The sequence below is a fragment of the Anser cygnoides genome, chromosome 8, assembly GCF_040182565.1.
Source record: "Anser cygnoides isolate HZ-2024a breed goose chromosome 8, Taihu_goose_T2T_genome, whole genome shotgun sequence".
Classification (NCBI taxonomy): Eukaryota; Metazoa; Chordata; class Aves; order Anseriformes; family Anatidae; genus Anser; species Anser cygnoides.
In genome coordinates, this window is record NC_089880.1 from 24618940 (window position 1) to 24645846 (window position 26907).

The 26907-nt window shown below is 52.4% G+C and overlaps 2 protein-coding genes across 4 annotated transcripts; both read left to right on the forward strand.

Annotated features, from left to right (window-relative positions):
- Positions 1-1604: 1604 nt before the first annotated feature.
- Positions 1605-11683, forward strand: LOC106032947 (cytochrome P450 4B1). The gene is made up of 12 exons (XM_048059223.2): positions 1605-1897; positions 5650-5794; positions 6501-6545; positions 6764-6891; positions 7748-7872; positions 8184-8335; positions 9052-9158; positions 9592-9782; positions 10071-10204; positions 10297-10361; positions 10917-10999; positions 11177-11683. The coding sequence occupies exons 1-12, from the start codon at positions 1718-1720 to the stop codon at positions 11343-11345; spliced, it is 1524 nt and encodes a 507-aa protein (XP_047915180.1). The 5' UTR covers positions 1605-1717; the 3' UTR covers positions 11346-11683.
- A 5727-nt stretch (positions 11684-17410) lies between these two features.
- Positions 17411-24960, forward strand: LOC106032913 (cytochrome P450 4B1-like). Of its 3 annotated transcripts, none has more exons than XR_010833374.1 (13): positions 17411-17764; positions 18573-18707; positions 19560-19701; positions 19982-20026; positions 20532-20659; positions 21113-21237; positions 21331-21482; positions 21671-21777; positions 22573-22763; positions 23040-23173; positions 23596-23660; positions 23807-23983; positions 24696-24824. XR_010833374.1 is itself a non-coding variant. In XM_048059222.2 (13 exons), exons 1-13 carry the CDS (start codon positions 17642-17644, stop codon positions 24862-24864), a joined length of 1599 nt encoding a protein of 532 aa, XP_047915179.1. In that variant the 5' UTR covers positions 17411-17641; the 3' UTR covers positions 24865-24960. The 3 variants fall into 3 exon arrangements, 2 of the variants coding, with proteins under 2 accessions (XP_047915179.1, XP_066857844.1); XM_048059222.2 differs by having other exon boundaries at positions 23901-23983; positions 24696-24960; XM_067001743.1 differs by lacking the exon at positions 23807-23983 and having other exon boundaries at positions 24696-24908.
- Positions 24961-26907: the final 1947 nt, after the last annotated feature.

A 26907-nucleotide genomic window follows, 5' to 3' on the forward strand; every position in this document is an offset into this window, starting at 1 on the left:
GGTGGCGCCGGGGCTGCCCCGCCGCGCCGCCGCCCGCCCCGCCCGCGCCATGGCTGCTCGCTCTGCCGCCCCGCCGCGCCCCCCACCCGCCAGCAAGACGCGCTCCCATTGGGCGGCGCGGGGCCGCCCCGCCCGCCGCTCGGAGGGGAGCCCGCTGAGGGAGGGGCCCGGGTTCGAGACCCGCCGCTGACGGGGCGGCGCTGCTGAGGGGGGCCGCCTCTTCTTTCCCCTACAAGTGGGGGCTCCCGTACGTGTGGGGTCTCCCTATAAGTGGGGGATCCCCTACATGCGTGACCTCCTCTGCAGGTGGGGCTTGTGGTCACCCTTAAGTATTGACCCGGTTCAACGCAAAACCTCTGCCCTCTGCAGGAGCGGGCCTGAGAAACAGCTGAGGTGAATAAAAGTGGTTTAATCGAAGGGCACGGTTGAGGAGATGATTAAAAGTGGTTTAATCGAAGAGCACAAACCAGGTGGCGTCTCCGTGGCTCCTCCTGCAGCTCGCACCTGGCCTCAGCCCCAGTTTCAAAGTCACACGTGCTAAACCCGCCTGCAGCCCCAGTCTGAGAGTAACACCTGCCATAGAAACATTAAGGTTGGAAAAGACCTCCAAGATCATCTGGTCCAACCATCCCTCTACCACCAATATCACCCACTAAACCATGTCCCTAAGCACCAGGTCCAACCTTTCCTTGAATACCCCCAAGGATGGTGCCTTCACCACTATCCCAGGCAACCCGTCCCAATGCCTGACTACTCTTTCTGAGAAGAAAATTCTCCAAATTTCCAACCTAAACCTCATCCCTGCACAGTAGGGAGGCAAAGAGATGTCTGAGAGCCCCAGGGCAGTACGAGGAAGCACCTCATGTCCCCAGAGTGTGTGCTGGCTTCCTTGAGCCTGCCCCTACAAGCCCTCAGGACCAGCCCCATGGTCTTCACCATGCCCAACACTGTGCAGCTGCATGGCAAAGGAGAGCCTGGGGCTCCCCAAACACCTCCTGTGCGTCCATCGGCCAGCACCCGGTGCCATGGATTTGTCCCCATGAAGGGACACACTTTCTGTCCCCACAGCCTGGTTGCACCAGTCCCCAAGTCCCTCGCCTCGGGGAACACCCAGCCACCCTGCCTCACACATCCCTCAACCTGTGGCTTTTGGGGCTGTTTTATACCCAGTACCAGTCCCGTGGCCGGACTCCCTGCTCGCTGTGGAGGCCACATCTTCAAATTTTGTCCCAGCCAGCTTTAAGCTGTACCTTCACAGTGTGCCTCTGCTCACACAGCGCTCAAGCGCATCTCCGCGGAGCGAAGCCCTGATTCCCCCCCCCGCCCAGCCTCAATTTTTGCCAGACGCACCCCCTGCATTTCCCTGGCACAAACCCGGCTGTGCGTGGCCGCTTAGCCCCACATCCCTTTATTTTATGCCCCCACGTCCCAGCAGCTCCCCGCAGCAGCGCGGGACCCGCGGGCACCCCGCAGCCCCCGCTCCCCCCCAGCCCAGCCCGGGGCTCGCCGCCGGTACCGGCGGGCGGGGGGGCTCGGGGCGGGCGGCATCTCCCGGGGCTGGCAGCTCCGTTCCCAACAAGCTGTGCCGTGATTTGGCCTCCACTCGGCCTCCCGGCCCTGCCTCCCCGCCCTGCATTGGCTGCCGGCGGGGACAAGGACTCCGCTACCCGCCCGGAGCCGCGGCGAGCGGCTTGCCTGGGTTTCGGGCCGGCGGGGGATGAAGGCGACCTGGCTGGGCGTGGATGTGGCCCGGGTGCTGCACTTGGCCGCCGTTTTCTGCCTGACGTGCGTGCTGCTGAAGGCCATCCAGCTCTACCACCGGCGGAGGGAGCTGCTCCGGGCTCTGGCCGCCTTCCCCGGGCACCCCACGCACTGGCTGCTCGGGCACGTCCACGAGGTGGGGGGAAAACGCGGGTGGGCGCCGGCCCCCCGGGGGGATGGGGGGAGGCAATGGGGGCTGCGGGAGGAACGGGGGGCGGCCGGGAGGTGACCCCGCGTGGGGACGGGGGGGGGGGACACGCGTGGGGAGCGCAGGGAGAGGCGCCCGGGGAGAGCCGCACGCTGCGGTGCCGGCAAAACGCGGGGGGAAGGAGGCGGCGGCTGGCCGGGGGGGGGGCATGAGGCAGTAACGCGAGGTGTCCTCATAAGGAAGGGTTAAACCCACGGCTGTCCTCGTAAGGAAGGGTTAAACCCACGGCCGGACACGCCCGTGGGCACAAAAAGTGCCGTTATAAGCGCCTGTGGCGTGTGCGAGTGATCCCAAGATGCGTGCTCGCCCACACGGGTCAGCGCGTGAGCACGGTGCAGCTTCCCGGCAGCTCCGCGAGGTGCAGCGTGGCTGCCCGATATGAAAAGGTTTTTAATTCATGTTAAGGTGGAAGAGCTTTTTAATTCTTGCCGGAAGCCTTCAGGGCCAGGCTGGATGGAGCTTCGGGCAAGTGGATCTGGCGGGTGGCATCCCTGGCCGCGGCGGGGGGCTGGAAGCAGGTGGTCTTTAAGGTCCCTTCCACCCCAACCCGTTCTGTGATCCTGGGATTGATTCTGCATTTCTAAAATCACCCTGACCTCTCCTGGCCTCTGCTGATTCCCCACCCTGACCCAATCTATGGCACATTAAATAACTGACACCCCAAAAAAATAGTTGGAAAATGTGGCGGAGAAGTTCTGCCGGAGGCAGGACCTCGGCGAGACCCCGTCCGCGCCGCGGCAGCCCCAGTTTTGCTGTGCTGGGCAGGACAGTTAGGCTTTTGGCAACGTGAATGTGAAGACAGGCCAGTTCGGGGTTTTGTTGTGCTGCCAATTAGACTTTAAAACTGCAGTTAATGAAGTGTGTTCACCAGTTTCTCAGCTGTGCCAGTTTCTACTGAGATGGGACTTGACTCCCTTGTGCTGATCACTCTCTCCCGTCATTGCTAGGTTGTTCACAGTTCAACTTTACCTTGGACTAAAGTAACCTTTTACCTTTGACAAGCTTCTACTTTGTTGAGGAAGGATTCCTGTTAGTTTTACTGATTAAGTGCTGCTAAATTCACTAAAAACCAACAGTTCACTGAGCCAGTGAGGAAGCTGTAAATGCCCTAGGCACATGCCGAGTACAAAATCTACAGACACCTAGAGGAGGAGCTAACGGGATGTCTGGCAGCTGCATTCGGGGAGAACACCGGAATTTCCTATTCCATCGATATAAAGTAATGAAGTGCCAGTTTTGGTTCAGTTCAGTATCTCAAATATACTTACGGTGCCTCAGGTAGTTCTCCTGGGAATGCATCGCTGTTTGTTTTGAAGCATTCTCAGGTGTTAGCCTCTGCTTATCCAAGTCACTTGGTAGAAATTAGCGTCAGGAGAGGCGGCGCAGAGCCCTTCTGTCTCGCTGAAGTGGCATGACCTGGCGAAAACCCAGAGTACCAGGGCCTGGCTGCGCTTCCCCATGGTCACAATTTTTGGGAACTGCAGGGGAGCTGCCCACGGTCCAGGAGGGCCGTCAGTCCCTCAGCAGCCTTCTGTGTGCATCTCGCCTGTTTTAGCACCCGCTGGAGGAGAGCAAGCCTATTTTTGACTAAGCTGTGTTAGTGCAGCTTAGTGGTCAGATTTCAGCTCCTGTGTTTCCTGTGCTTCATTCGCTATCAGCGCGTGGTCATTAAAAACGCCTTTAGGCGCCTCTTCCCAGATGCTTTTAACGTTGGATCCATTCCAAATCTTGCATTTCGGCGTGAGATCGGGCTATTACCTTTCTTCCTTAGAACCAAGCAGGGGTTATACTTGTCTTTTAAAGCACCCAAGGGAGGAAGAAATAGAAGTGCTGTTGTGTTTTGTGTTTTTTTTTTTTAAAAGCGCACCAAACATGCACGCCTCATATCTGGTTAAGAAGCAGGAGCTGACGGTTGACGTTCCTCTGCAACCTGCAGGACTTTAACCCCCTCTGCACGGCCGGCAGAGGTGGTTCACCTTGGGGGCAATCTCTCCTTTCACAGAACTCGCTCCACTCTCTGCCAGCGCAAGGATTTGTCGCAGTAGCGTGGATCAAACTGGGTGCCGATGCTCCAGACAGTAGGCTAGGTGCAAAGACTTGCGGCATTAGGACTTCTGCCACCCCTGGAAAGCTGAGCACAGTGAGGCTTACTGCTGTCCCGGTTACTGCCAGCATGTTTATGCTTTCTCTGATCGCACGACAGGAGGAAACCCAAGCAGCTGTGTCCAAGGGACTGTCACTTGCTCAGGTGTCTGAAGGCACCGTGCCAAGTCCCCTTGCTGATGTTGCCCAAGGTATAGGCTGGCAGATGGGCTCTGGGGAGGACTGCTGCCTTTAGGAGGAAAACTGGCCCCCTGAAACTGGAGAAATGTATGATTCTCTTTAGTAAGTGCTAAATCTTGAGCTGGGGTTTGGCTGGGGGTGAGCTGGGACTGGCCCCACGGAGCAGACGCCCGCTGTGTCTCCCCGGGACGAGGCTGGGTGGGTGGCTAACTGAGCACCAACCACCGCGGCCTGAGAAATGCTTGTTGAACAAAAAGCTGAGCCAAGGTAAGTCAGCTCTAAAGTAATCGAGCAAACATTCCCTCGACTCAGTAAATAAGGTGACGTTGTGGCTAATTTCTACACCGTATCAAATTAATTGCACGGCAGGTGTAATTAAACTTTCAGCTTGGTCAAGGCAGCAGCTGCTGTTTCAGCCCTAGCTCACCAAAACCCTTCCCTCTGCTTAGTGTCACAGCCGGACTAGGTCTGTGGGTGGACTGGCAAGATTGTCAGAGCAGCTTTTGTTTAAAGAAACTTGTGCATGTTTTGCTTCTTTGATCTTTTTCTTCCCTGCCGGCGACCCTGGACATTTCCATCAAGCCATCTAACCAGTTCATTGGTTATTGCCTGTTTAATGTACAACACAACCGGCTGTAAAAAGCAATAAAACAATGATCACTTTGAAAGAATGAACCATCCAGTGCCACTGCTATAGGTGATAGTGTTCACGTGTTGCTCATCAGCATCTTTTCTGGGAGCACTGGCTTTCCATTGCAGATTAAATTAAATCCGTGGTAATCAATGAAATCTTGATTGGACATTAACGACCAGCATCCCCTCCTTTACACGCTCCCTTGTTGACTTTGGACTCATTCTTTGGGTTTTACCTGGACACTGGCCTTCTCCACGTGACTGGCTGGAGGAAGCAGCATGCAGCTTTCCCAGTGAGAAGGCATTGCTGCCCCAGAGCAGGCACAGCAGCAATGCAGTTGGCTGCCATAAAAGTGCTGCTGTATTTTCTCATTACTCCTGGGTGCTAATTGCTCAGCAATATGCAAGCAAGAATGTCCTTTCCTGCCACAAAACCCAGGTGCTGTCTGGGGTAAATCTTTGGAGCGGCCACGGAAAAAGAGCACCAAACATGCATGCGCAGATAGGCAGCGCGCACCTGCCCATAAGGGTGTTCCCCATGGCTAGGATTAATTGATAAGGAAGAATTACTTTATATGATGTTTAAAAGTAACAAGCACGACTGCTTCTCGTGCTGGGCAAGCCTGGAGGGAGAACCACCCCTTGCTGGTGATAGTTTTGTGGTGCAGGTTAACCTTGAGCTTTTTAAGACGGTGGCTTAGGAGATTTTATTTTTTTCACCGAATCTGGGCATTCTTTCTCTTTTCACTTTTCCACAACTGCAGTTTCTCAAAGAGGAAGAGGCGCTGGACAAGGTAGAGGTCTGGTCACAGAAGTACCTGTATGCCCACCCTCTCTGGTTTGGGAGCTTCTCGGCATTCCTGGTTGTCACCGATCCCGACTATGCCAAGGCTCTGTTTGCCAGAGGAGGTAAGAGACGATGCACCCAGCTGTGGGGCAGCAGTCACGGACTGCAGCTGTCCCGTGCCAGGATGACAATTCACAGCAAGGCAGGATTTCACAAATAAGTTGCTTTGCAGAAATCATCCAAAGACACGGAGATATTTGGCTCCTGCGTGCCCTGTCCTGCATGCTCCAGGCACACAGCTCTGTGTCCCACCAAGGGCTGCAAGGGACCAGGGGCCCTCAAAACCACCTGAAACATGCCAACAAATCTAACTTCCTCAAGTGCTCCTTAAAAAGTCATCTTCTTGGTGCCTGATCACAGCGAGGAGAGGACAACTCGGAGCTTTGGTGTTGGCTCAGACCCACGGTCACCCTGCGGAGCCGTTGGTTTGGTGCATATGGAGAGAGAGAGGTGCTAGACAGCGCTGTCTGGGAGGGTTAATCATTTATCCTACAGCGTATCCGTTCAACTTTGGACTACCAATATTCTTGTTTATTCCACTCCGAAAATCTGCTTTTATACAGTTTTTCATAACTGGGCCCAACAGTGTTGTTTTGCCATGAAATAGCGATCAGTTCTGCAAGGCTGCCACCAGTTCTGTCTCACACCAACCAGAAGTGGTACCCCGGGGCCAGCCTTCAGGTGCGAACTGGTAGATTGATGCTGGTGAAATGCTTACCATTTTCTTTCCTCTTTCTTTCCTTTTTCTCTCTTTTTTTTTTTTTACAGATCCCAAGGATAACATCAGCTATAAACACCTTATCCCGTGGATCGGTAAGTATTCCCAGGGCTTTGCCTTCCAGGAATGATCCTGAAGTTAGTTGAGAACACATTATAAATTAGCAGCACTGCACTTGTTCCTTGATGCAGTTATGTCAAAAAGCTTTCTGAAATTATTACTTTTTAGCACGTTTAGCTGGGCTGTGTCCATAGACAGGTTAAAACCGTTCTGTTTGTGCCTACGGAAACATGTGCTGCCTGTGTTTCCCTAGGGAAAGGGTTGCTGATCTTACACGGGCCAAAATGGCACCAACATCGAAAGCTCCTGACGCCGGGGTTTCATTACGACGTCCTGAAGCCTTACGTAGCCCTGATGGCAGAGTCTACCAACGTGATGCTGGTAGGGATGGTGTCGAAGGCACTTTTGTAAATGAAAAACCAAAGTAAATAAAGTTTCACAACAAATCCCTAAAATATAACGGTTGGGGCATAGCTACACCGTGACCTGAGGTTAAAGGCTGTGATTTTTTGTCATCCTACCCTCGGCCAGACTGCAGTCCCTGGCTTGCCCGATGCACAGCGATGCAGTGTCCTTTCATCCCTCGGTGCTGGGCATGATAGAAACCAGGGTGAGTTAGGGGTGAGGGATTGGAGGCTTTGTGCACAGCTGCCCGTGGACAGGCAGGATCTGGTGCAGCTCTGCTCCTTCTCATCCCTCTCCACCCAGCCTCCCCAGAGCAGCTCACGGGGCTTTGCCCAGGCTCTCCCCCAGCAGCTCCATGCGGCTCCCTGCTGTCCTCCCTCCTGCCAGCCGAGGGAGCAGCCAGGGTTCGGGGGCTGCAGAGCCAGGAAAGCTTTTGCAATGCACTGTGGTGCAGTTCGTGCAGTTTTTGCACTTGCAGGCAGTGCAAAGTGCCGTGTCAGGCCACGCCACCAGGTGGCAATCTTTACCAAAGACATAAAACTATATGCAAGCCCTATTTCCCAGCCTGGTTTCACGCTGAGAGCTCAAGTGCATCTGTGCTCCTCTCTCTCCTCCTTTTCTCAGCTTTTGGGTCCGTCAGATCAGTGCATAGCAGCTTGAGATAAATCAGGCCAGGTGCTGTCTTCCCCTTGCTGGGATTTTGACAGCAGTTTTTCTCTGTTCCATTCCTCTGGGACATACCCAAGGCCAAGCACTCGCCTAATGGGAGGGTGCATGCAGACCTTGCAGGACTGCCCCTTGTCTTCTCATTCTTGTCTCCTTTGCCCCCTAGGATAAATGGGAAAAGCTGGTCAAAGTTGGGAAACCAGTGGAGCTCTTCGAGCATGTCAGCTTGATGACTCTTGATAGCATCATGAAATGTGCCTTCAGCTATCAGAGCAACTGCCAGACCAACAGGTCAGTGCTGGCTGCCCCGAGCCCTGGCGGAAAGTCTGCAGCTCAAAGGGGAAGCAGGCAAATTCCTTGTTCTGATTCTCCCAGATCCACTTTGATCACTCAGACTCAAATCACTTGGGCAAGCACTTGCTAAGTAGAAGTGCAGCAGCCTTCTAGGCTTAAGGAAGTCTTTCTGATGCCATTATCCCTTAAATACTTGGTTAGTCACTGCTCATGAACCCTGGGGAGGCTGCAGGTGGCGAGGGCTTCAGGCTGGTATTATTGCCCATCCCAGCACATGCAGTGGTGTAATTCTCTTCCCCGCTTCCCAGGAAAAACACCTACATCCAGGCTGTCTACGACCTGTGCCAGATGGTGCACCAGCGGCTCCGCATCTTCCCCTACCACAACGACTTCATTTACTGGCTCAGCCCCCATGGATTCCGGTTCAGGAAGGTCTGCCAGCTCGCTCATGACCACACAGGTATGGCCCGTCTTCATCAGCTCCCAAAGCTTTTGTGCAGGGCAGGTGGTGGCCAGAAGAGCTTTCCAGGTGGCAGGCATGGCCCAGGCGCTGCATCTGCCACATCTACTGGCACTGCTCCGGCCTCTGGCCCAAAAAAAACCCATCCAGAGCTGAGAATTAGGTACCCCCATGAGTCCCTAGGTGAGTTACCTCCTTGCCCATGCAGTGATCCTGTGAGCATCCACTGAGAGCAGCAGCTTGCAGCAACGGCTTGTGTCCAGCATGAAGCAAGGGGTCTGACAGCTCCTGGGTTATTAAACCGGGCTAAGAGAGGGCTCTGAGGGATTCTCCTCTGGGAACACTCCTGTTACATGACCAGACACTGGCGAGATGGAGGGATGAGCACTGCAGGCAACACTGCTGGCAGGAATGATTTTCCTCTCCAGGCCAGGCATGATTTCAGTGCAGGAGGGGTGGGTAGGACAGACCAAGGGGTCTGTGGTGGGCAAAGAATTGTGCAGAAAAGGATCTGCTACTGTGGCTGATGGCAATGTGCACGTCATTTGTTGTCATGCTCCTGAAAAAGCAAAACGATGTGGGATGCAGAAATACATGTGTCAAATGCATCAGGAACTGGTAGGAGACATCCCCTTGGGTGAGCTTTGCATTCAGGAGGTGATTTCCAGGCTCAGCATCTCCTGCCCCTGCTGAACCTTCCACTCTTCCTCGCTCAGACAAGGTGATCCACGAGCGGAAGGAGTCCCTTAAAGATGAACGGGAATTTGAGAAGATCCAGAAGAAGAGGCATTTGGACTTCCTGGACATTCTGCTCTGTGCCAAGGTGAGTGGTGATGGCTGCACAGCTCATCTTGGCTGAGGAGGACACGCAGCAGCAGGCAGGGCCACAGAGTGCAAAATCCAGCCCCTGTGGGGGTGCCACAAACCCCCAGAGGTACTCAGGGCCACACGAGCCATTAGATCAGCTGAAAACACCATACCTGGTCCTGCCCAGCTGAGGAGGGGCTGAGGTGACCTGGCGCTCAGCCACTGAGATGTTGGCAGTGCCTGCTGGGGAGCTCAACCCCAAGAGGGATTTCACAGTCTTAATATAAGGGGGCAAAGGGATTTACAAATGAAAAGGGGCCTTGATTCAGTCTAAACAGAGATTTATTTGGACATGCGTATCCCAAAGCCATCATCACTCATGCATCAATAGCTGAAAGATTGCAGTGTCCCCTCCTGGGGGGCCACTGAAGCTCTCTCTGGGCTGCTAGGACGAGAATGGAGCTAGCCTGTCTGATGAGGACCTGCGTGCTGAGGTGGACACGTTCATGTTCGAGGGGCATGACACGACGGCCAGCGGGATCTCCTGGCTCTTGTACTGCCTGGCACTGCACCCCGAGCACCAGGCGCGCTGCAGGGAGGAGATCCAGGGCATCCTGGGCGACCGGGAGACACTTCAGTGGTAAGTGAACATTTGTGAACATTTCCCCATCTGATGACATTTTCCCCATTACAGTCATTCTTACATCCCTGGAATGCAAAGGGACTGATTTTTCATGTTGCTGAACGCACGTTGTAGTCATGGCTTTTTGTGTCTCACTGTCATGTTGTGCTTGTTGAAAGCTTAAAGTTGTTCAGAGGTGGTGGGGTCCCCAGCTTGCAGCAGCCCGTGGCTGGATACTGTGCACCCCATCCATCGCAAGGGGGCAGTGGGAGGGAGCAAGCGGCTCTAATTACCCTGTCTCTGCAGGGAGGACCTGGGGAAGATGACTTACAGCACCATGTGCATCAAGGAGAGCCTTCGCCTTTACCCGCCGGTCCCCGGCGTGTCCCGGCAGCTCAACAAACCCATCACCTTCCACGACGGACGCACCCTGCCAGAAGGTTTGTGTGTCCCATGTCCGCTTGACATCACAGTAGTAAAATCATTTGGCCTTTGCCACTGAGCCCTTTTCTCCTCCTCGACTGCTTTACAGGCTGCGTCGTCGCGATCAGCATTTATGCCATTCACCGAAACCCCATGGTATGGAAAGATCCTTTGGTAAGTCTTGGAGTGCCTTTCTAATAACTTTCCCACCGTATGCTGCACCTCTTTGAACTCCCGCTCTGTGCGTTAGGACAGCAGGGCACTCTTGCTGCTGCACGTCTTTGCTCAGCACCTTTGGGATGCTGAGAAGCAGCTGCCATGTTTCAGGCTCTGGTCGTCGTCGCATGGCGTGGTCACACAGCAGCGTTAGCACCTCTTCACAGGGTGCAGCACCACCAGGAAGATGGAAGTGCTCCAGAAAGCTTCTCGAGTTAACAGACAAAAAGATGGTTTTGCTCGGCTTATAGGTGGTGAATTGAATCACACCCGTGCGTCACAGCTCCTTGGCTGTAATCATTGCTGTGTGTGATTTGTCTCAGCAACACCATTGCACAGCTCTGTGGAAAACATGGGGGTCTGGTGTATGAGTGTCAGTCCATCTTGAAATGCATCCTCTCTCCAATGGGGTTGTTCAGAAATTATGGGGTGTAGCATTTCCAAGGATACCAGTCAGTACCTTTGCTCCTTAAATAAGTGATTTTTTTCTTGCTGTCAATACTTCACATCCAGGTGTTTGACCCTTTGCGGTTTTCTCTGGAGAACACGTCTGGCAGGCACTCTCATGCCTTTCTGCCTTTTGCTGCTGGAATCAGGTAAAGTACTGGACTTTGGAAGAGAAGTGGGGAGAGGAAACGTGCATTCCTGGGGGTGGCTCAGCCCAACGGAGCCTGTGCCAGGGGCCCCTCTCTCCGGTTCCCCCAGCTGTCCCCTGCTCACGTCCCCTGGGTGCTTGCTGTGCCCAGAGGCTGAGCTCCACCGCTTTATCCCAGGAACTGCATCGGGCAGCAGTTTGCCATGAACGAGTTGAAAGTGGCCCTGGCCCTGACCCTGCTCCGCTTCGAGCTGTCCCCTGACCCAGCCAATCCCCCCATGAAGATACCTCAGATCATCCTTCACTCCAAGAACGGCATTCACCTGCACTTAAAGAAAATCCACTGATGCTGGGAAATGGCCTGAGAGGCAGCAGGAGGGACCGAGTGGAGAAGAAAACAATGCTTCCCTGGGACAAAAGGTGCACAGCAGGCTTTGGGGATGAGAATTCCTCATTCCTGCGCTGCTGCCAGCAGCTGAACGTGTCCCCATGGTCACCTCGGTGCCCGCACCTCCCCAGTGCCTGCAGGTCAGCTTGGGGCAGACCTCGCCTCTCTTTTCCTGCTCAATGCCTGATTACACTCAATGCACTGATTATAGTTTGGGCCCCGAACTTCTGCTCAAACTGCAAAATAGGCTGTAATTTTTGCATTAATAAACCAGTAATTCCTGTACCAGCCACTGCATTGCTTTGTATTGCTGATGTTCACCAGCTTGGTCACACCAGCTGCCCCACAATCTCCTCCCATGGGCTCCACAGAATAAACCACCTCTGGTGCAAAAACTGCCAAAGTGACTAAAACAAGATTTTTCCCAGTAGTTCAGAAAACAGATGTGGTATTAGGATTCAGAATTATCTTGATAAATTGGAAGAACTGCTCAAATGATCAGGATGTGGCTCTGTAAGGACACACAAAGCAGAAGAGCAGGCATAGCTACTGCACAAAACCATGAAGGGAAACAACTGGTGGGGCTGCAGCCTCTCCAAAAAGGTATTTTGAAGACATAGAAGGCTATAAAGGTAACATGAATCAATAATATCCAGCTGTTGTAATCAACACAGACACCAAACTTGGATACATAAATACAAATATTTCTCTAAAAATTTTCCCTTGCACCTCCTTTCACTAGATGAATTAAGACACTGTCCTTCAACTCTATTCAAGCATAAAGGCAACTACATTTACTCCAAAATATACCTTGCCTTCATATTCTAAAGTGTAATGTGAGAATTTTTTTTTATCAAAATAGCTGGTCACCAGAAGCAAACAACATACATCTCTTTATTGGATTCAGTTTTGTTTCATGATAAGATTTTAAAAAAATGCCATCACGTGGATGAACCTTGGCATGCAGAAGTGAAAAATGAAAGCAAGAACATCAGATTAGCAAGAGCACGAGGCTGAACTCAGTGCACCCGCTGAATGGGAGTAGGTAAATGGGGATCAATTAGGGGATGTTGTCACAATGGTCCTCACGTAAATAAATGTCCTCTGCTAAATTGCATTTGGTTACACACAGATTACATATCACAAAGCAACCACTGAAGTTTCTTGAGCACTGACATAGGTTGCCTGGAAATCCCCATTTTCAGAGCTTTTAAGAGCAGGTCACCATTTTTGCAGCAGTCTGAATGCCCAAAGAGAGCAATGGATGTGCTGTGGTGTAGGGCCGCAGCAGGACAACTCTGGTCTGCCTGTCTTTTGGGCATGGGCTGACCTGGGGGTAGAGGAAAGGCTGCTCTGCTGCGTTCCCAGCTGACATACATGCTCGTGGCCGACCTGCTCCTGCCTTCGCCCTGTTCAGTCACTCGGGACTTTTAGGACTCGCTAAAAATCTGCCTCTCCCTATCTGAAGAGGAAGAGGAAAGGTGTTCTGCAGCATTGCCGCCTTTCTCCCTGCCTTGGGCCCATGGCTTCTTGGCATGGTGTCCTGGTTTCAGCTGGGCTAGAGTAAATTTTCCTCCTAGTAGTTGGTATGGTGCTGTGTTTTGGATTTAGGATGAGAATAATGTTAACAGCACACTGATGTTTCAGTAGTTGCAGAGTTGTGCTTGCACAGAACCAAGGCCTTTCCAGCTTCTCACACTGCCCTGCATCCCACATCCCTCATCCCACATCCCATATCCTGCATCCCACATCTTCAGTGGCTGCCCTGCTTTGGAACTGGAGACTCGGGTTGAGGCTGCTGGGACAACTCGGTCCTAGTGCCAGATCTTTCCCGAATGCCATTTCTGAGGGTGTCTCTCCTCCCAGTTACCTTTCCTCTGCTAGGTATTAAGACACTTCAGAGTAAAGAAAAGACCTGGTCACATGGGATGTGCAACCCAGACCGATAAAGACAGTTAAGTACTAGATGCAGAGAGGTTACTTCATTTTTTAATCCTTCTCTACTTGCTGCCAAAAGGGTAATTGCAAAGATGATGAGCTGACCTTGGGCCGCCTGATTCAGGCCATCAGATAACTAATTTATCAAGAGTTCATAAAGAGGCTCTGCTGGGTGCAGCAGGGTAAGTATTCATTTTGGTTAAAAAGATCTTGGATTTCTTTCATTGCCACAGCTAAACAGCAGCAGCCCCAGCTTTTCAATAACTCACAGCGGCCTGGTGGTGTCACCTTCTCGCTCCCTGCCAAGCACACCAGGGCTGGCAGATCCAGCAGTGACAGTGGCTTGCTCACATCCCTGGGGAACACAATCCCTGCACAGGACACATGCTGCTCACTGGGCAAACCCATTATCAGGTGCTACCAGCAATCGACATCTAAACCCCACCGGGATATTGCACTGGGAGCAACCTGTAAATTAAATAAGTATTGCAACATACTGGTAAGACAGCTGCATTAAATGCTTCCAGATATAAATTCACTCTGGAGATGTGTGTGGTCAGATGGGATCCAGGCAGCTCACATTACTCTGCGACACTTGCTGGGCTCTTGCCATGATTTCCTCATATATCATGTGTTAGGAAGCCTGAAACATTATTTTTCTTGGCATTACAACCACATTTCATCTCTCAGCACTAAGCGTTGCAGGAACACACAGGGACAGATGGCTTGGACTCTTCTTCCTATCCAAATAAACACAGGCACACCCAGGAAAGCAGCTGCTGCAAGGTCGAGCTCTGGGGCAAAGTACCAATTTGCCACCTAAATTTCATCTGCTTGGCAAACCAGTCCTTCTGCAATGACTGCTAACAGTATGTGTCCAGCCATTGAGAAAGAACCTCCCTTTCTTCTCTTTAGGTGTCTAAATTAAGTGGGGAGACTCCCAAGACCCTGAAAACAACTATTGTATGTGTCGATGGCTGTGGTACAGGATGGTAGATCCTTGGTGTAACATTATTTTTTTTAAGTTTATGGCATGACCTCTCTTGGTATACACTGCCATTAAGCAGGCATACACAGCACAAAGCTAAAAGTAGAGAGGCTCTTTGCAAATGCTTGACAACCTCCCAAGCACCCTTTAGCAACCAGCTGTAGCTTTGCTAGCCTCAGATGCCCAGAAGGTGAAGCCAAGCCCCTGTTCACCTTGCCAACCCACCCAGACCTCTCGGGCTATCAGGAGGCACCTGCAGGTGCTTTTCCAGCTGAGATTTTCTTTCCGAGGTCCCTCAGCTGGGACGTGTGGGAGCAGCAGGGCCGTAGGCCTTGCTGGTGTTCAGCAGGCCATGGCTGGCCTTGCCTCAGTCCTTGACGATGACCAGGCCTGTGCTGTCCCCTTTCACTTCTCTCTGCCTGTTGCTCCTTGGCCACCTCACTTTCGCTTTTGAACTTCCACAGTTTCTTACCCTGCAAAAACTCCCTGTGTTATCTTCCCCAGGATGTGCTGAAGAGTATCAGACCAAACATTCAAAGCAGGCCCCAAACCTCTGGAGTCTGTGATAAAAGTGTTTTACACCCCTCCACTGGTGAAACAAAAAATGCAGAGGCTGGAGGCTGGGTTAGGCCAGCCCCCTGCAGAGGGAGGCTTTTGCTGTCACCCAAGCTCAGATTCTTCTTCCTAATCCCCCTAAATGTGGCTTTAGACACTCTTCTTCCAGGCCCTTTCTTCCTTCCCTATCGGCTCAAAGCACTACATCTCACTTGACCAACCCATATATCCTTGACTCCATGCCCAGAAGTTGATACTGGTTATTAAATAACTACCGGGGAGCCAGATGGGTAAAAATCCACCCTGCCTGGTAACCCATAATGAAACCTATTGTCCGGGGACTTTGTCAGCAATGAGAATGTCTGTGTAGTTATACAAGTGTAGAGACTCTCCAGCCAGGCCCCTCCACCTGTGGGTCTTGGGGGATTTCTGCTCCATTTTGTGGGTGATTGCTGAAATCTGCCGGGCAGGTCCAGATCTGTCAGTCTGGTAATGCGGTAGGGCACCCCAAAACAGCTCCATTGGTGCCAGCCAAAAGCTCAGCTCCCATCCCTCCCTCTGTCCTTTATGTGGCCCTGGCAAGGCACCCAGCTTATATGAGCAATATATGAGCGTGTTGAGGTTTTCAGTACAAATGACCCACAGAAGCCACTGTCCCCAAGTCCTCAGCCCCATGGAGCTCTCCTTCTCCTCCCTCCCCTCCACAGTCACAGGCAAGGCCAGAGGAGAGGCTCGTTGGTGGCGGACTGTTCCCTAGAGGGGCTCTCTGAACAAATATGAAAACCTTTTTAGGGCTCGGTGAGAGTTTAAAACATCTGGAGGAAAGAAGGACAGCTGTCGAACAGAGGGCATAACACCATGTAGATTGGCAATGGGGTCTCTTGCAGCATGCACCACTTGAACTTCAAGGTTAATCCCAAGCATGATGACAGACCTGTCTTCACCTCTCTGTGATCCCATCTGATGAGAGAAGCTCATGGTAACATTACTCTCCTCACATCCTTCAGACCCACATTTGAAGGCAGCTTGCAGAGCCATTGATGTGGCTCAGACATCCCAAAAGTGGCTCCACGTGCTGCCTCTTCCTCCTTTTTCACCTCCTTGGTAGTCAAGAAGCATCAGCAGGAGCCCCGAAGCAACCTGCCTGCTTCCCAGCCAGCTGGACAACCAGCCCATGCTGCCTCCTCACCTAATTGCCTGTTAATCACACCACTGCAGATGGTGGAGGATGATCATAGTGGGTGCTGTGCAGAAAAGGGAAGGAGATGTGTCTCCTACATCTTCCATAGCCATGAGGTCCCTGGAGTCGAGAACTCCTGCTCAGGAGTGTAAAGTTGTCAAGGCAAACTGGGTCTCTCCTGCTAGGGCTGCAGACAAATCATTCCCTAAGGAATCCTTCCCTAATGCTTGGTCTGACAGACTCCAATCTCCTGCCTCCTGAACAACTTTTCACTCTGCTCTGAACTTTTGCATGGATTCAGCCAGCTTGGCATAACAAGATGCACTCAGCATCAGGAAGCTGGCCAAGTGTGTGAAAAATTAACTCTGTTCTGTGCCTGCCAGGGGAGTTCTCCAAGACAATAGCTTAATCCACATCTTTGCCTTACAAGGAGTCCCTGTGTCTTCTTTAAATTTCAAAATTGTTGGCTGATGTGGTTCTAATGATTTACTAGGCTCTGGGCCAAACGATGCAGCATGTTAGCAATGGTGTGGGGAAGAAGTCAGGGTGACAAAAGCCAGATGGGGGATATACCCCCATCTTCCTCTTCCTCCTAGCCTGAACAACCAGAGGCACCATCTTAGTGTGGGTTATGGGGGTCCAGTTCAGGGGGACGGTCACAGTGGGGGGCTGAAGCAATGTGGTAGGACAGTGCTCAAGCAGTAGAAGCACCCAAGTCTGTGGAGATACAAAAGATTATCAGCTGTTATCATCATCTCTTTGCAACGCATCTTCCTGCCATGCTAACAAAAGCCCAGTGCCATGTGGAGAGCTGTAATGTTGGCTTGGTCATCCTATCCCAGCTGAGGAACTCACGCAATCACTTTTTCTACGAAGACCAGCAGGGAGTTAGGCTGAGTCTTCCTGCTCTGTGCACTAGTTTACCCGTCCATGAAAAGAAAAGAAGAAAGAAAAAAAAAAAAGGATCATCACATAGGATGAGTCCAGCTTTCATGGCCGGGCACTTTCCCATGCTACACCCAAACCAGCACATGGTGAACTTCAGCCTGCTTTCATGTGCAACAGCCGAGCAACATACCCACCAGCCCTCGCGTGGGTTCACAGCTGCTGGACACTTCAAATCTGCCTAGGACTGTAATATAAAAGCCTGTACCCAGGGCTCTGTCTTTGCAATCATTAATTAACAAATATGCCACAAGCCAGCTGAGGGAAAAGTTTCTCAGTTCACTAACCTTCAGTCACTGTCACAGAGTCAGGTAATTCATGGGTCTTGTAAGGTATTTCCATATAAACTTTCCGTCTACAGAGTTTAAATGTTTTCACTGGAGTTGTGCAGATTCATTTCAGCCAATGATCTCCAGGTCTCTGCCACTATAAAAAGGACACGTCTGGACAATGAACACCAGACAAACAGGAGTTTTTTTGCAGTAAAAACACTCTACCAGCAGAAAACACGGGCTTCAATTGGCTGTGGTCTAATTTAGACTGAAAGCTAAAGGAAAGTGTCCACGCTTCAGAAGACCCTGGTCGTAGAGATCCAGGCACCCAAGCAGGAAATGATTTCAGCCCATCTTGGGATCCTTCTCTTTGCAATATGCCTGAAAACCAGCCAAACGTGGTGGGCTTCCAGCCCAAGTCCCCCACCTGCCCTGCAGACAGAAGGAGGACCCACCAGGACAGGAGTGAAGATCACCATACCATCACCCCTTCCTACCAGGTTAGATGTCCCTCAGTCTCGCTGCAGCCCTTTTTACTGCTCTGCTGCTCTCTAACTCCTCGGCTTACCTATTGAGTGATAATTCTTCTGAGCAATAATTTTGTATCCTGGCTTGTCTGTGACTGGGCCCCTTGGAGAACAGGGCCACGAAGCCTTGTGTGCTGGTCGGGTTTTGCCCATTCCCCTGCCTATAGTCCAGCAGTGCTGTGTGATGTTACAGTCACTAAGGGCACTGTTTTTACAGCTGAGTGTGGCTGGATCAGTCCAGCACGTGTGTGTCGGACAGAAGTGGCCTGTTTGCTCCTCACTTCATGTAGTCAGAGGAAGGGCTATCAGACCTGAACGTGGCTTTGGCCAGCTGGGCACGGGCAAACGCAGCAGAGGTGGAGCCCTGTGCTGGCTGCAAGCACTTTCACTCACTGCTGGGATGTAACAGACTTCAGACAAAGTAAATATTTATGGGCTGTTTGCTAGCAAGCTGCCTCCATCCACAGGTTGTTGGAAGCAGGTAAAAGGGTGAATAGGAAAAGCAGGAAATTTGGTTATGGGCCAAGATGACGCATCGCTTACCAGGACACTTCTGATGCTATAAATCTCACCCAGACTTCACACCAGCAGCACTTTGCCAGGCTCAGCTCCAGCAGAGGCAGAGGGAGAGGGCTTTTCCTGCACCTAGCCCCCCATTAGGCCCGGGCACAGGAGGAGCAGAAGAATAGGGAGAGGAGGGCAGTGTCAGCACATTGGATGCTGAGCCAGCTTGGTGTCTCTGCTGGACAGCATAGCCAGACCTTCTGCTGTTGTTTTGCAGCTGCTTGTGGTGTTAGGTGTCATCTTCGTGCTACCGAAGGTGCTCAGGATCTACCGGGAGAGGAAGAAGCTCATCAAAGCCCTGGAGGCATTCCCTGGTCCCCCCAGACACTGGCTCTACGGCCACAACCATCTGGTAAGGACAGAGCTGGGCTCAGCCGGGGTGGCTTTGTCCCAAAAACTGCACAAGGCATCCGTTAGGATGCGAGTGGGGGTGAAGGTGGCGTGTGCCATGTCCCCTACTCACACCCCTTCCTAAGGAGAAGATCTCCTTGTACAGGGAGTGACAAGACTTTTGCAGGGCAGGCAGAAAATGTGACTAGATGTGAAATATGCCTTATTATTATTAAAAAAAAAAAAAAAAAAAAAGAGAGAGACATGTTGGTTTTGATCGTGTATTTAAACATGCCATTAGATGATGTCTGGGACTTCCAAGAAGTTACTTAAGAGTGAGCAACCACGTCTCTCTTCTGCATTAAATCTTCTACCAACAAGAGTTTCTCCCCCCATACCCACTTAAGAGGAAATGGCCATGTGAGCAGGGCATTTTGTCACAGCCACTTTCATCCTTCTGAGGATGTTTCTGCTTTCACCTTGCACGCCCAGCTTGTACAGCCAGACTGAGGAACAGGTCTGTAGCAGTAGCAGCGTTGGTCCCCCTGAGCAGACACTGGGCACCCTCGCATTGCCCATGCCAGCTGTAGCTCCCCAGCGTGACACCAAGTCACTCCAACACCAGGCTGTCCTAACACAGCTCGGCTACAGCTGGGTCCCACTTTGGCACCATGGAGCGTGGCCATCTCAACACTTCCCCTTGCCACAGCCAACCTCTCCTCCACCTGCAGCGTAGAAAGCCCCCATGTCACGTCCACCACTCTCTGCTTCCCAGGAGAGGACACCTGGCATGTGCTTTCTGTGGGAGGGCAGGTTTTGCCTCTGCCCTCCCAGGCATGCCCCTCTTTTTCTGCCTAATTAACTGTCATTGCAGATAAATGGCAAAAAATTGTTACCTTTGATGGTGTCATGGAGACAACAATACCCCTACGCCTTTCCCAGATGGTTTGGAATGGTGCTGCCTATCCTGGTAATCCACCATCCTGAATATGCCAAGAACATACTCGTCCGAGGTGGTAAGTGTCTTCACCTGGTTTGGAGAAGTCCTGTCCCGTCCTCCACACTTCCCTACCAACAAAATCATGGGAAACTTGCCGGGAGCCATCCCTTCTGCTGGCTTCCTTCACAGCTATTGGAATTCCTTCTTTGCTCACCTTCTCAAACCACCGGCCCATCCCAGGTTTCTACATTGTGACTAAGAGGAGGGACTCTAGCGGCAATTTATCCTGAATTTATTTTTGTTATAATGCATTCATTAGATGCTTATACTGCTCTGGTCTTTATTTTGTTTCACAGATCCAAAGTCTAATATACCCTATAAATACTTAGCTCCCTGGATTGGTAAGTAATTTTCTTCCATTATCCCTTTCAACCAAGCTGCTCCTTTCATTATTCTCCTTCATCTGCCTTCATTTCACTTTCTTCCATCCTAAAACCAGAGCTCCCAAACGGGAGGGTTGGTTTGTGCAAGCACTAGCACCGGAGTTGCCCGCATTGCATATTGTCTGGCTTTGCCTCAGATCACACACCCTGGCCTGTGCAAGCCAGTGTGTCCAGCAAAATTTGGGGCAGAAAAACCAAGCGAGCAAGCCCTGTGCCTTCGCTACCACGGCTTTGGCAGAGAGCCGGTTTCAGAGCAAATTGGGCGTGCACAGCTGTTGGTGCAGGACACACGGACATGCTTCTCCTCCATCCAAAGAGCTCACAGCCTCAGGGAGGCTGGAGAAAAGGTTCCACCACCAAATCCTTCTCCTTTCAGACTTTTCATGTTAGCCTGCTCCTCAACCAAAAGAGCCTGTAGTCTTCGAAGTCTGGAGTAGCTGACTGCTACTTTTGGTGTCTCCAGGGCAGGGGCTGTTGACCCTGAATGGAACCAAGTGGTCTCAGCATCGGAAGCTGCTCACTCCTGCGTTTCATTATGACTTGCTGAAATCTTACGTGGCCCTGATGTCCGACTCAGTCAACGTGATGCTGGTGAGAATCATCATTCCTGACACTTTTAGCTTCTAACTGTACACCAGTGAAAATAATTAGGTGTGGGGATGAAGGAAGGAAAGAGACTGGACTTAGATTGTTCCTAGAATTTCATTGAATTTTGGGGGGATTTTTGAAGTTCTGAAATTTCTCCCTCCACCTTCCTCTGGCTGTTGCACTTATTCTCTCTTTCATCTGCTTTCCAGTAAAATCAAGTGCTAGAATATCCCTTCCTAGCCCAGGAACAGTAAACTTGGAAAAAGAAACGCACAGAATAGCTTGATTAAATTCACAGAATATGCATTGAACTAGGCCCTTTGTTGGAGAAAATAAAGTAATTAGCTTAGCAGTGTGGATCTGGGAAGAAGCAGGGATAGTGAAATATGACCTGATTGTACTGTGGCTGAGTCCGCTGTGGAAGTCCGTCCCTCTGTGTGCTTTCTCCACCACTAGGATAAATGGGAAAAGACCAGCACACAGACGAAGTCAGTGGAGCTCTTTCAAGACATCAGCTTGATGACGCTAGACAACATCATGAAGTGTGCCTTCAGCTCTAACACCGACTGCCAGACTCAGAGGTCAGTGCATGAACCTCCAAATTCTGGGAGAACAAGCGCTCCTGTTTGCCCCACTCAATTGCCAACACCAACTTTAACCTTGGTCTCTCACAGCAACTCAGACTATTACATCAGAGCTGTTTATGAACTGAGCTGCCTCATAAGCAAGAGAATACAGGCTTTACCTTACAGAGATGCCTTCTACGGCTGGACTCGCCAAGGCCGCAAGTTTCAGCATGCCTGCAAGCTGGCCTATGCCCACACAGGTATTTCTCCCTCTTTCTCTCCCAGGTAAACTTCTCACCCACTTGCAGCTGGAGCTCAGAGGGGGCCTTAGGCAGGCACTGACCAGAGGGTTAGGCATTAAACAGGGTCTAAGCCACTGACCCAGTATGGTATATGCTCTCTCTGGACAGCAGGACGCATCTAATGGATTGCTCATTCTTCTGTGCAGATAAAGTAATAAAAGAAAGAAAGTTATTGCTCACCAGTGACAAGGAACTTCACAACATCCAGAAGAAGAGACACCTGGATTTTCTGGACATTCTTTTTTGTACCAAGGTGAATGTTTGAAATAATCCTGTCAGACACCAAGGACCTCATTTCTGCGGCACCAGCGATGCATCAGCAGGGAGCTCACCAGTTTGGGCTGGAGTTACTGGCAACAGCTCCCCCGCTCCCCATTTCCTAGCTTGGGGAAAGGCAGATTGAAAGGAAAGGTAACACCAAGGTGTGAGGTGCAGTGACTGAGCATAAACAGCTCAGAATTTCATCTTCCTTCTTCATTGTCATTGAGCACATTAACATTTTAAATGATGTGAGCTGTCAGAAACCTGAGAAGAGAGATCTTTGGAAAGGTCACAGGAAGGCCACCTTGGCTGTAGTCCTCTCAAGAGGTTTTGTTTCTTGCCTTCTGTAGTTATGCCTCCACAGATGTCTTCAGATGCTCTGGACGGGAGCTGCCATTTGGTGTCCAGGAGACCCACTCTGTGCTCACTCTTCTTTCTGGAGCTACTGCTTTCTTTTGTGCTTAAACTAAAGTTGAACAAAGCAAATTACTGAAAAATGTAGCAGGGACCCCGGCAGGAGAACAAATAGGGCATCCTGAAGGGCTGGGATCTGGTATCCCACCAAAGCCCAACTCTGTTGTTCTGATGATTGCAGAGTTGGCAGCCAGCATCTCTGTTCTCACATTTATGGGATATATTTTCTGCTGCTTTAGTTCCTGATGTACAGGGAGATACAGGAGAAGCCAAATCAGGCCCTTCTTCATCAACATCCAGGGTTGTTTCTATATCCAAATGGGCAAGTCCAATTAATGAGAGCTTGAGGATGATATATTCTTCTCTTTGTTAGGACGTGAATGGCGTTGGGCTATCCGATGAGGACCTGCGTGCTGAGGTGGACACGTTCATGTTTGAGGGTCATGACACCACAGCCAGTGGGATCTCCTGGCTCTTGTACTGCCTGGCGTTGCATCCGCAGTACCAGCAACAGTGCCGGGAGGAGATCCAGGGGATCCTGGGGGACCGAGACACCATTGAGTGGTGAGCTAGTACTCCTGGTTTCTTTGCTCTGAGCTCATTCCACTTATTCTGAGAAGAAATCTCACTAACATCCACGTTATACTGTATCTGCACTGGTGCATTCTGTTTCTCACGTAGCAAAGCTGGCAGCAAATGGAGGAATAGGGAAAGGAGAAATTCCAGTGGGAGATGGAAGACACAAAAGTCCAGACCACCCGGTGTGCAGGACAAGCCACGGCCGCTGGTGTCCCCAGTGGTGCCACCCAAACGCAGCCTGACCCCGTGGTTTGCTTTCAGGGAGGACCTGGGGAAGATGACATACACCACGATGTGCATCAAGGAGAGCCTGCGCCTCTTCCCACCGGTTCCTCTCTTGTCCCGACAGCTCTCTACACCTGTCACATTCTCTGATGGGCGCAGCTTACCTGCAGGTCCGTTGGGTTTGTTCATCCTTCATGCTGCTGTCCATCACAAGAGGCTTCCAGCCTGTCTTCTCTCTCCAGGAGGCCTTGCAGGGCCACCACAGCTCACTGCCACAGTGTGCCTGGAAGGGTGGCTGGAAAAGGTCCCAGCACCTGCTCCAGGGAGTTCACAGAGCCCCAGGGGATGTGCAGAGTGCTGATCCTGGCCAAGAGTAAAAGTAAATCCACTGGTACCAGAGTGGGGCTCAGCTTTGAGGCCATTATTTCTTCCATGGGAGGGTTTCAGGGTTTGATCCACCTGAACGGGCTGGGAAATGTCTCTGCCAGATCTCCTGCCACAGCCCCTGCAGAGTCCGGGAAGGGAGGGAATCTCACAAACACTTCCCTGTGTCTTTGCTCTGAGGTGGCGAGAGTTTTTTTATCGCTTCCAGGCTGCCAAGTTGTGTTGGACGTATTTGCTATTCACAGGAACCAGGACGTGTGGGAAGACCCTGAGGTATGTTACCTTTATAGCAGGAAGAGGAGGTGATCTCTGAGCCCAGACATCCACTCCTCTTGAACAAGGCAGCCTGTGCCTTCCTGCCAATTGTAGTTGTTTTGTTGGGGTTTTTGTTTTGTTTTGTTTGCCTCTCATTCCAACAGTCCATATCTAAATGCAAAGTTGGGGACCAGGGAGAACTTGGCGCTGCTCGTGCTAGGGCCAATGCCGACCACGCGGCCCTTGTTGCTCCCGCAGGTGTACGATCCCCTGAGGTTTTCTCCTGAGAACTCAGCACAGAGGCACTCCCACGCCTTCCTGCCCTTCTCTGCTGGATACAGGTGTGAAAACCTCAACCTCCATCCCGCTCCTTCCCCACAGGCTGCTTTGTGTGGGACACCTCACCCAGAGCTCTGCCCCTCAGGCTAATCCCCCAGCGCCCATGAGCCAGGTCAGCTTGGCCAGCTCCTTAACAGTATCTCCACCAAGCTCCATCAGCTCCAGAGCATTTCCCGCACCCGAGGCTCTGTGGTCACTGTAGGGCTTCACACACTTCTGTGGATTTGTGGAGGTATTTACAGTTTCTGTTGTCTGCACTGGGAAGAGGGGCTTTTAGAGGTTTAGGGGTAAATACCCAGCACACATCAAAGCCAAGCTGGATCTCCAAGTCGTTGTGGTTCCCCTGCCATTTCAAGAGATAGGTCTCAGTAACTTGCAAGAGGAGATACTTCACACAGAGCCAGAAATGACCTGTCTGAGGTCTCTGGGTTTTGAGCTGGATCCGTACAGCTCTTTCTAGTGGAGAAAGCCCCAATTCTCTAATCTCATAACTTTTTCAATGCTTATTAATAAAAACCAGCAATACCCCACCCCAGAGCTGGATGCATTTTGGGGTGGCACAAGGGGGTTCCTAGATAAGATGTGTCACTGGAACCCTCAGCAGATGGATACCCCAAAGGCACCACCCCAAAAACCTCACACCGGGGCTGAGCCCAGCTCGGGGCTGGTCAGGGATGAAGGCCTCACCCGGAGCCTTTGTCATCCTCTCCCCAGGAACTGCATCGGGCAGCAGTTTGCCATGAGCGAGATGAAGGTGGCCGTGGCCCTGACCCTGCTCCGCTTTGAACTGCTCCCCAACCTGTCCAGGCCTCCTGTACTGAAAGCACAGCTCGTCCTCAAGTCCAGCAGCAGCATCCACCTGCACCTGAAGAAGATTCGCTGACCCTCTGGGGTACCACCAGCAGTTTCTCAAGGACCGCCCTCCACCTGGAGACGTCCCCTGGCCGACCAAGCCGCCCTGCGGCCTTCCTGACCCCCAGGGTCCCCCCCCACAGACCCTCCCTGGCCACCGTGTTCCTCACCCACACCGACCCCAACACTTAACCCCTTGCACCCAGCGGGTTCAGGTCCTCTCTTTGCACGGGGAACAGCGCTGCTGAGGGGGGTTTTGCATCATGGCTGAGTTAGCCTTCATCTCCCCAAGGATCCTCTGTGTCCTCCTCATTTCCTTGCCTTCTCCTTGGGGTTTCCATCACCCACCCATGTGTCTGCACTGTTGCCTGCTACCCGCTGGAACGGGGCGGATGCTCACGTCCCTAAAGCCTGCCTGCCGCCCCAGCACCGTGTCCCCCCCAGCCTGGGTGTGCTGGGAAGCAGAGCTCCTCCCTGCAGCCCAGGATCACTCCAGATGAAGCTCAGGGAGAAACCATCCCCTGACGGGCTGCGGGCTGGCCTCGTGCCGGGCACCGCAGACACGCGGGCCAGCAGGTTTTTCTGACCGCACGCTGAACTTCCTGGAGCTGAGGGTGCTCAGGAGCCGGATAACCTGGAGAAAACACTCAAATCTGTGTGTGCTTAGCCTTGTCCTCCCCCAGACGAGAAGAAAGCCGTGCCGAGGTGCTCCCTTCACACATGGGGGCAGGACGAGGCCGGCAGGCAGAGGCAGGGCTGTGCCCCTTGCTCTGCCCCTGCCCCACAGCCCAGGAGGGTGCAGCCCTGCCATTGTGTTTTCCCAAGCCACAAAGGCTGCCGAGGAGGTTTTTAGTCCCCGAGAAGGCCGCTCACACCCATCCCACACCACGGGTCACCAAGCCCTCGCCCTGGAGCATGTCAGTGTCTCGCGGCAAGGCAATAACCGCAACAACCCGGCTTTGAATGCAGCGGAACGAAAATCCCCCCCCAAGCAGTGACGGCGATGGCCAAATGGGCTTGCAAAATCCATCCCAGGTGGGAGAAGGGTCGGTCCCAAAGCCTTCCCTGCAGAGGCTGAGAACTGGCGGCTCAGCGCACGAGTGAAAGACAAAAAGCCGGCACCGGGGAGCCGTGCTGCTGGGCCCGGAGGGGTGGAGGTGGTGGCGAGCTGGAGCACGGGGACAGAAGGGTGTCCCCGCCGTGGGGACAGGGGCCGTGCCCAGCTCCTGGGGAGCCGCGGGGCCGCGCTGCATCGCTAGGTGGCAGTGGGAGATGCGGAAACCCCAAATCCTCCTTTTTTCCTCCACCTTGGCTTCGGATGCGCCGCCTGTGCCCTCTGGGGGCTCGGGGCGGGGTTGGCGGAGGATTAGGGCTGGGGGTCAGGGAGAGCTGCCACTGCCCCACACTCAGCGGGCAGTGGGGGAAACTGAGGCACGGGGGGGCTCAAGGGCAGGATCCGGACCTTCGTTGGGACATCGTCTAAAGGGCTGGGATGCTGCGCATCCCCTCGCAAGGAGTGGCTGGTGTTTATTGTGCAAGGCAGCTGGAGGCAGGGTTCCTCTTCTCTACTAGACGCCCCACTAAGCAGCTGTTTGAAAGGATAAAATCCCCGATCCCCGAGGGTCTGACTGCTGGGGCTGGGCGGTTGTTTGCAGGGCACACATGGTTTGTTTGCACGGGAACAATTTGCTGGTTTTTGCTCTGCCACCTTCCTTGCACGTCAGACAATTCAGTCACGGGTGAGGGAACAAGAAATGTGCCTCGCAGCCCTGCTGGCCTGCTGGCCATCCAGGCAGTGAGCCTGGGGAGCAGCCGGCCAGAGAGACCCGGCCCAGGCTCCTTGGTTGGGAAGGAAACTAGCTGGCACTCCAGGATGTCCCTGCAGCACCCCCACAGAGGTGATGAGCTGCCCAGGATCACCCCCCTGACCGCCTGTTTGGCTTGCCAGGCTCCTTCTGGCTCTTCTGAACAGCTGAACCCCAACCACGTCCATCAGACACCTTCCCTGGAAGAAAAGCGGTAGGAAATCTGCTCAGGAAAGAGGCAGAATTAATTCAACTTTTGATGCAAAACC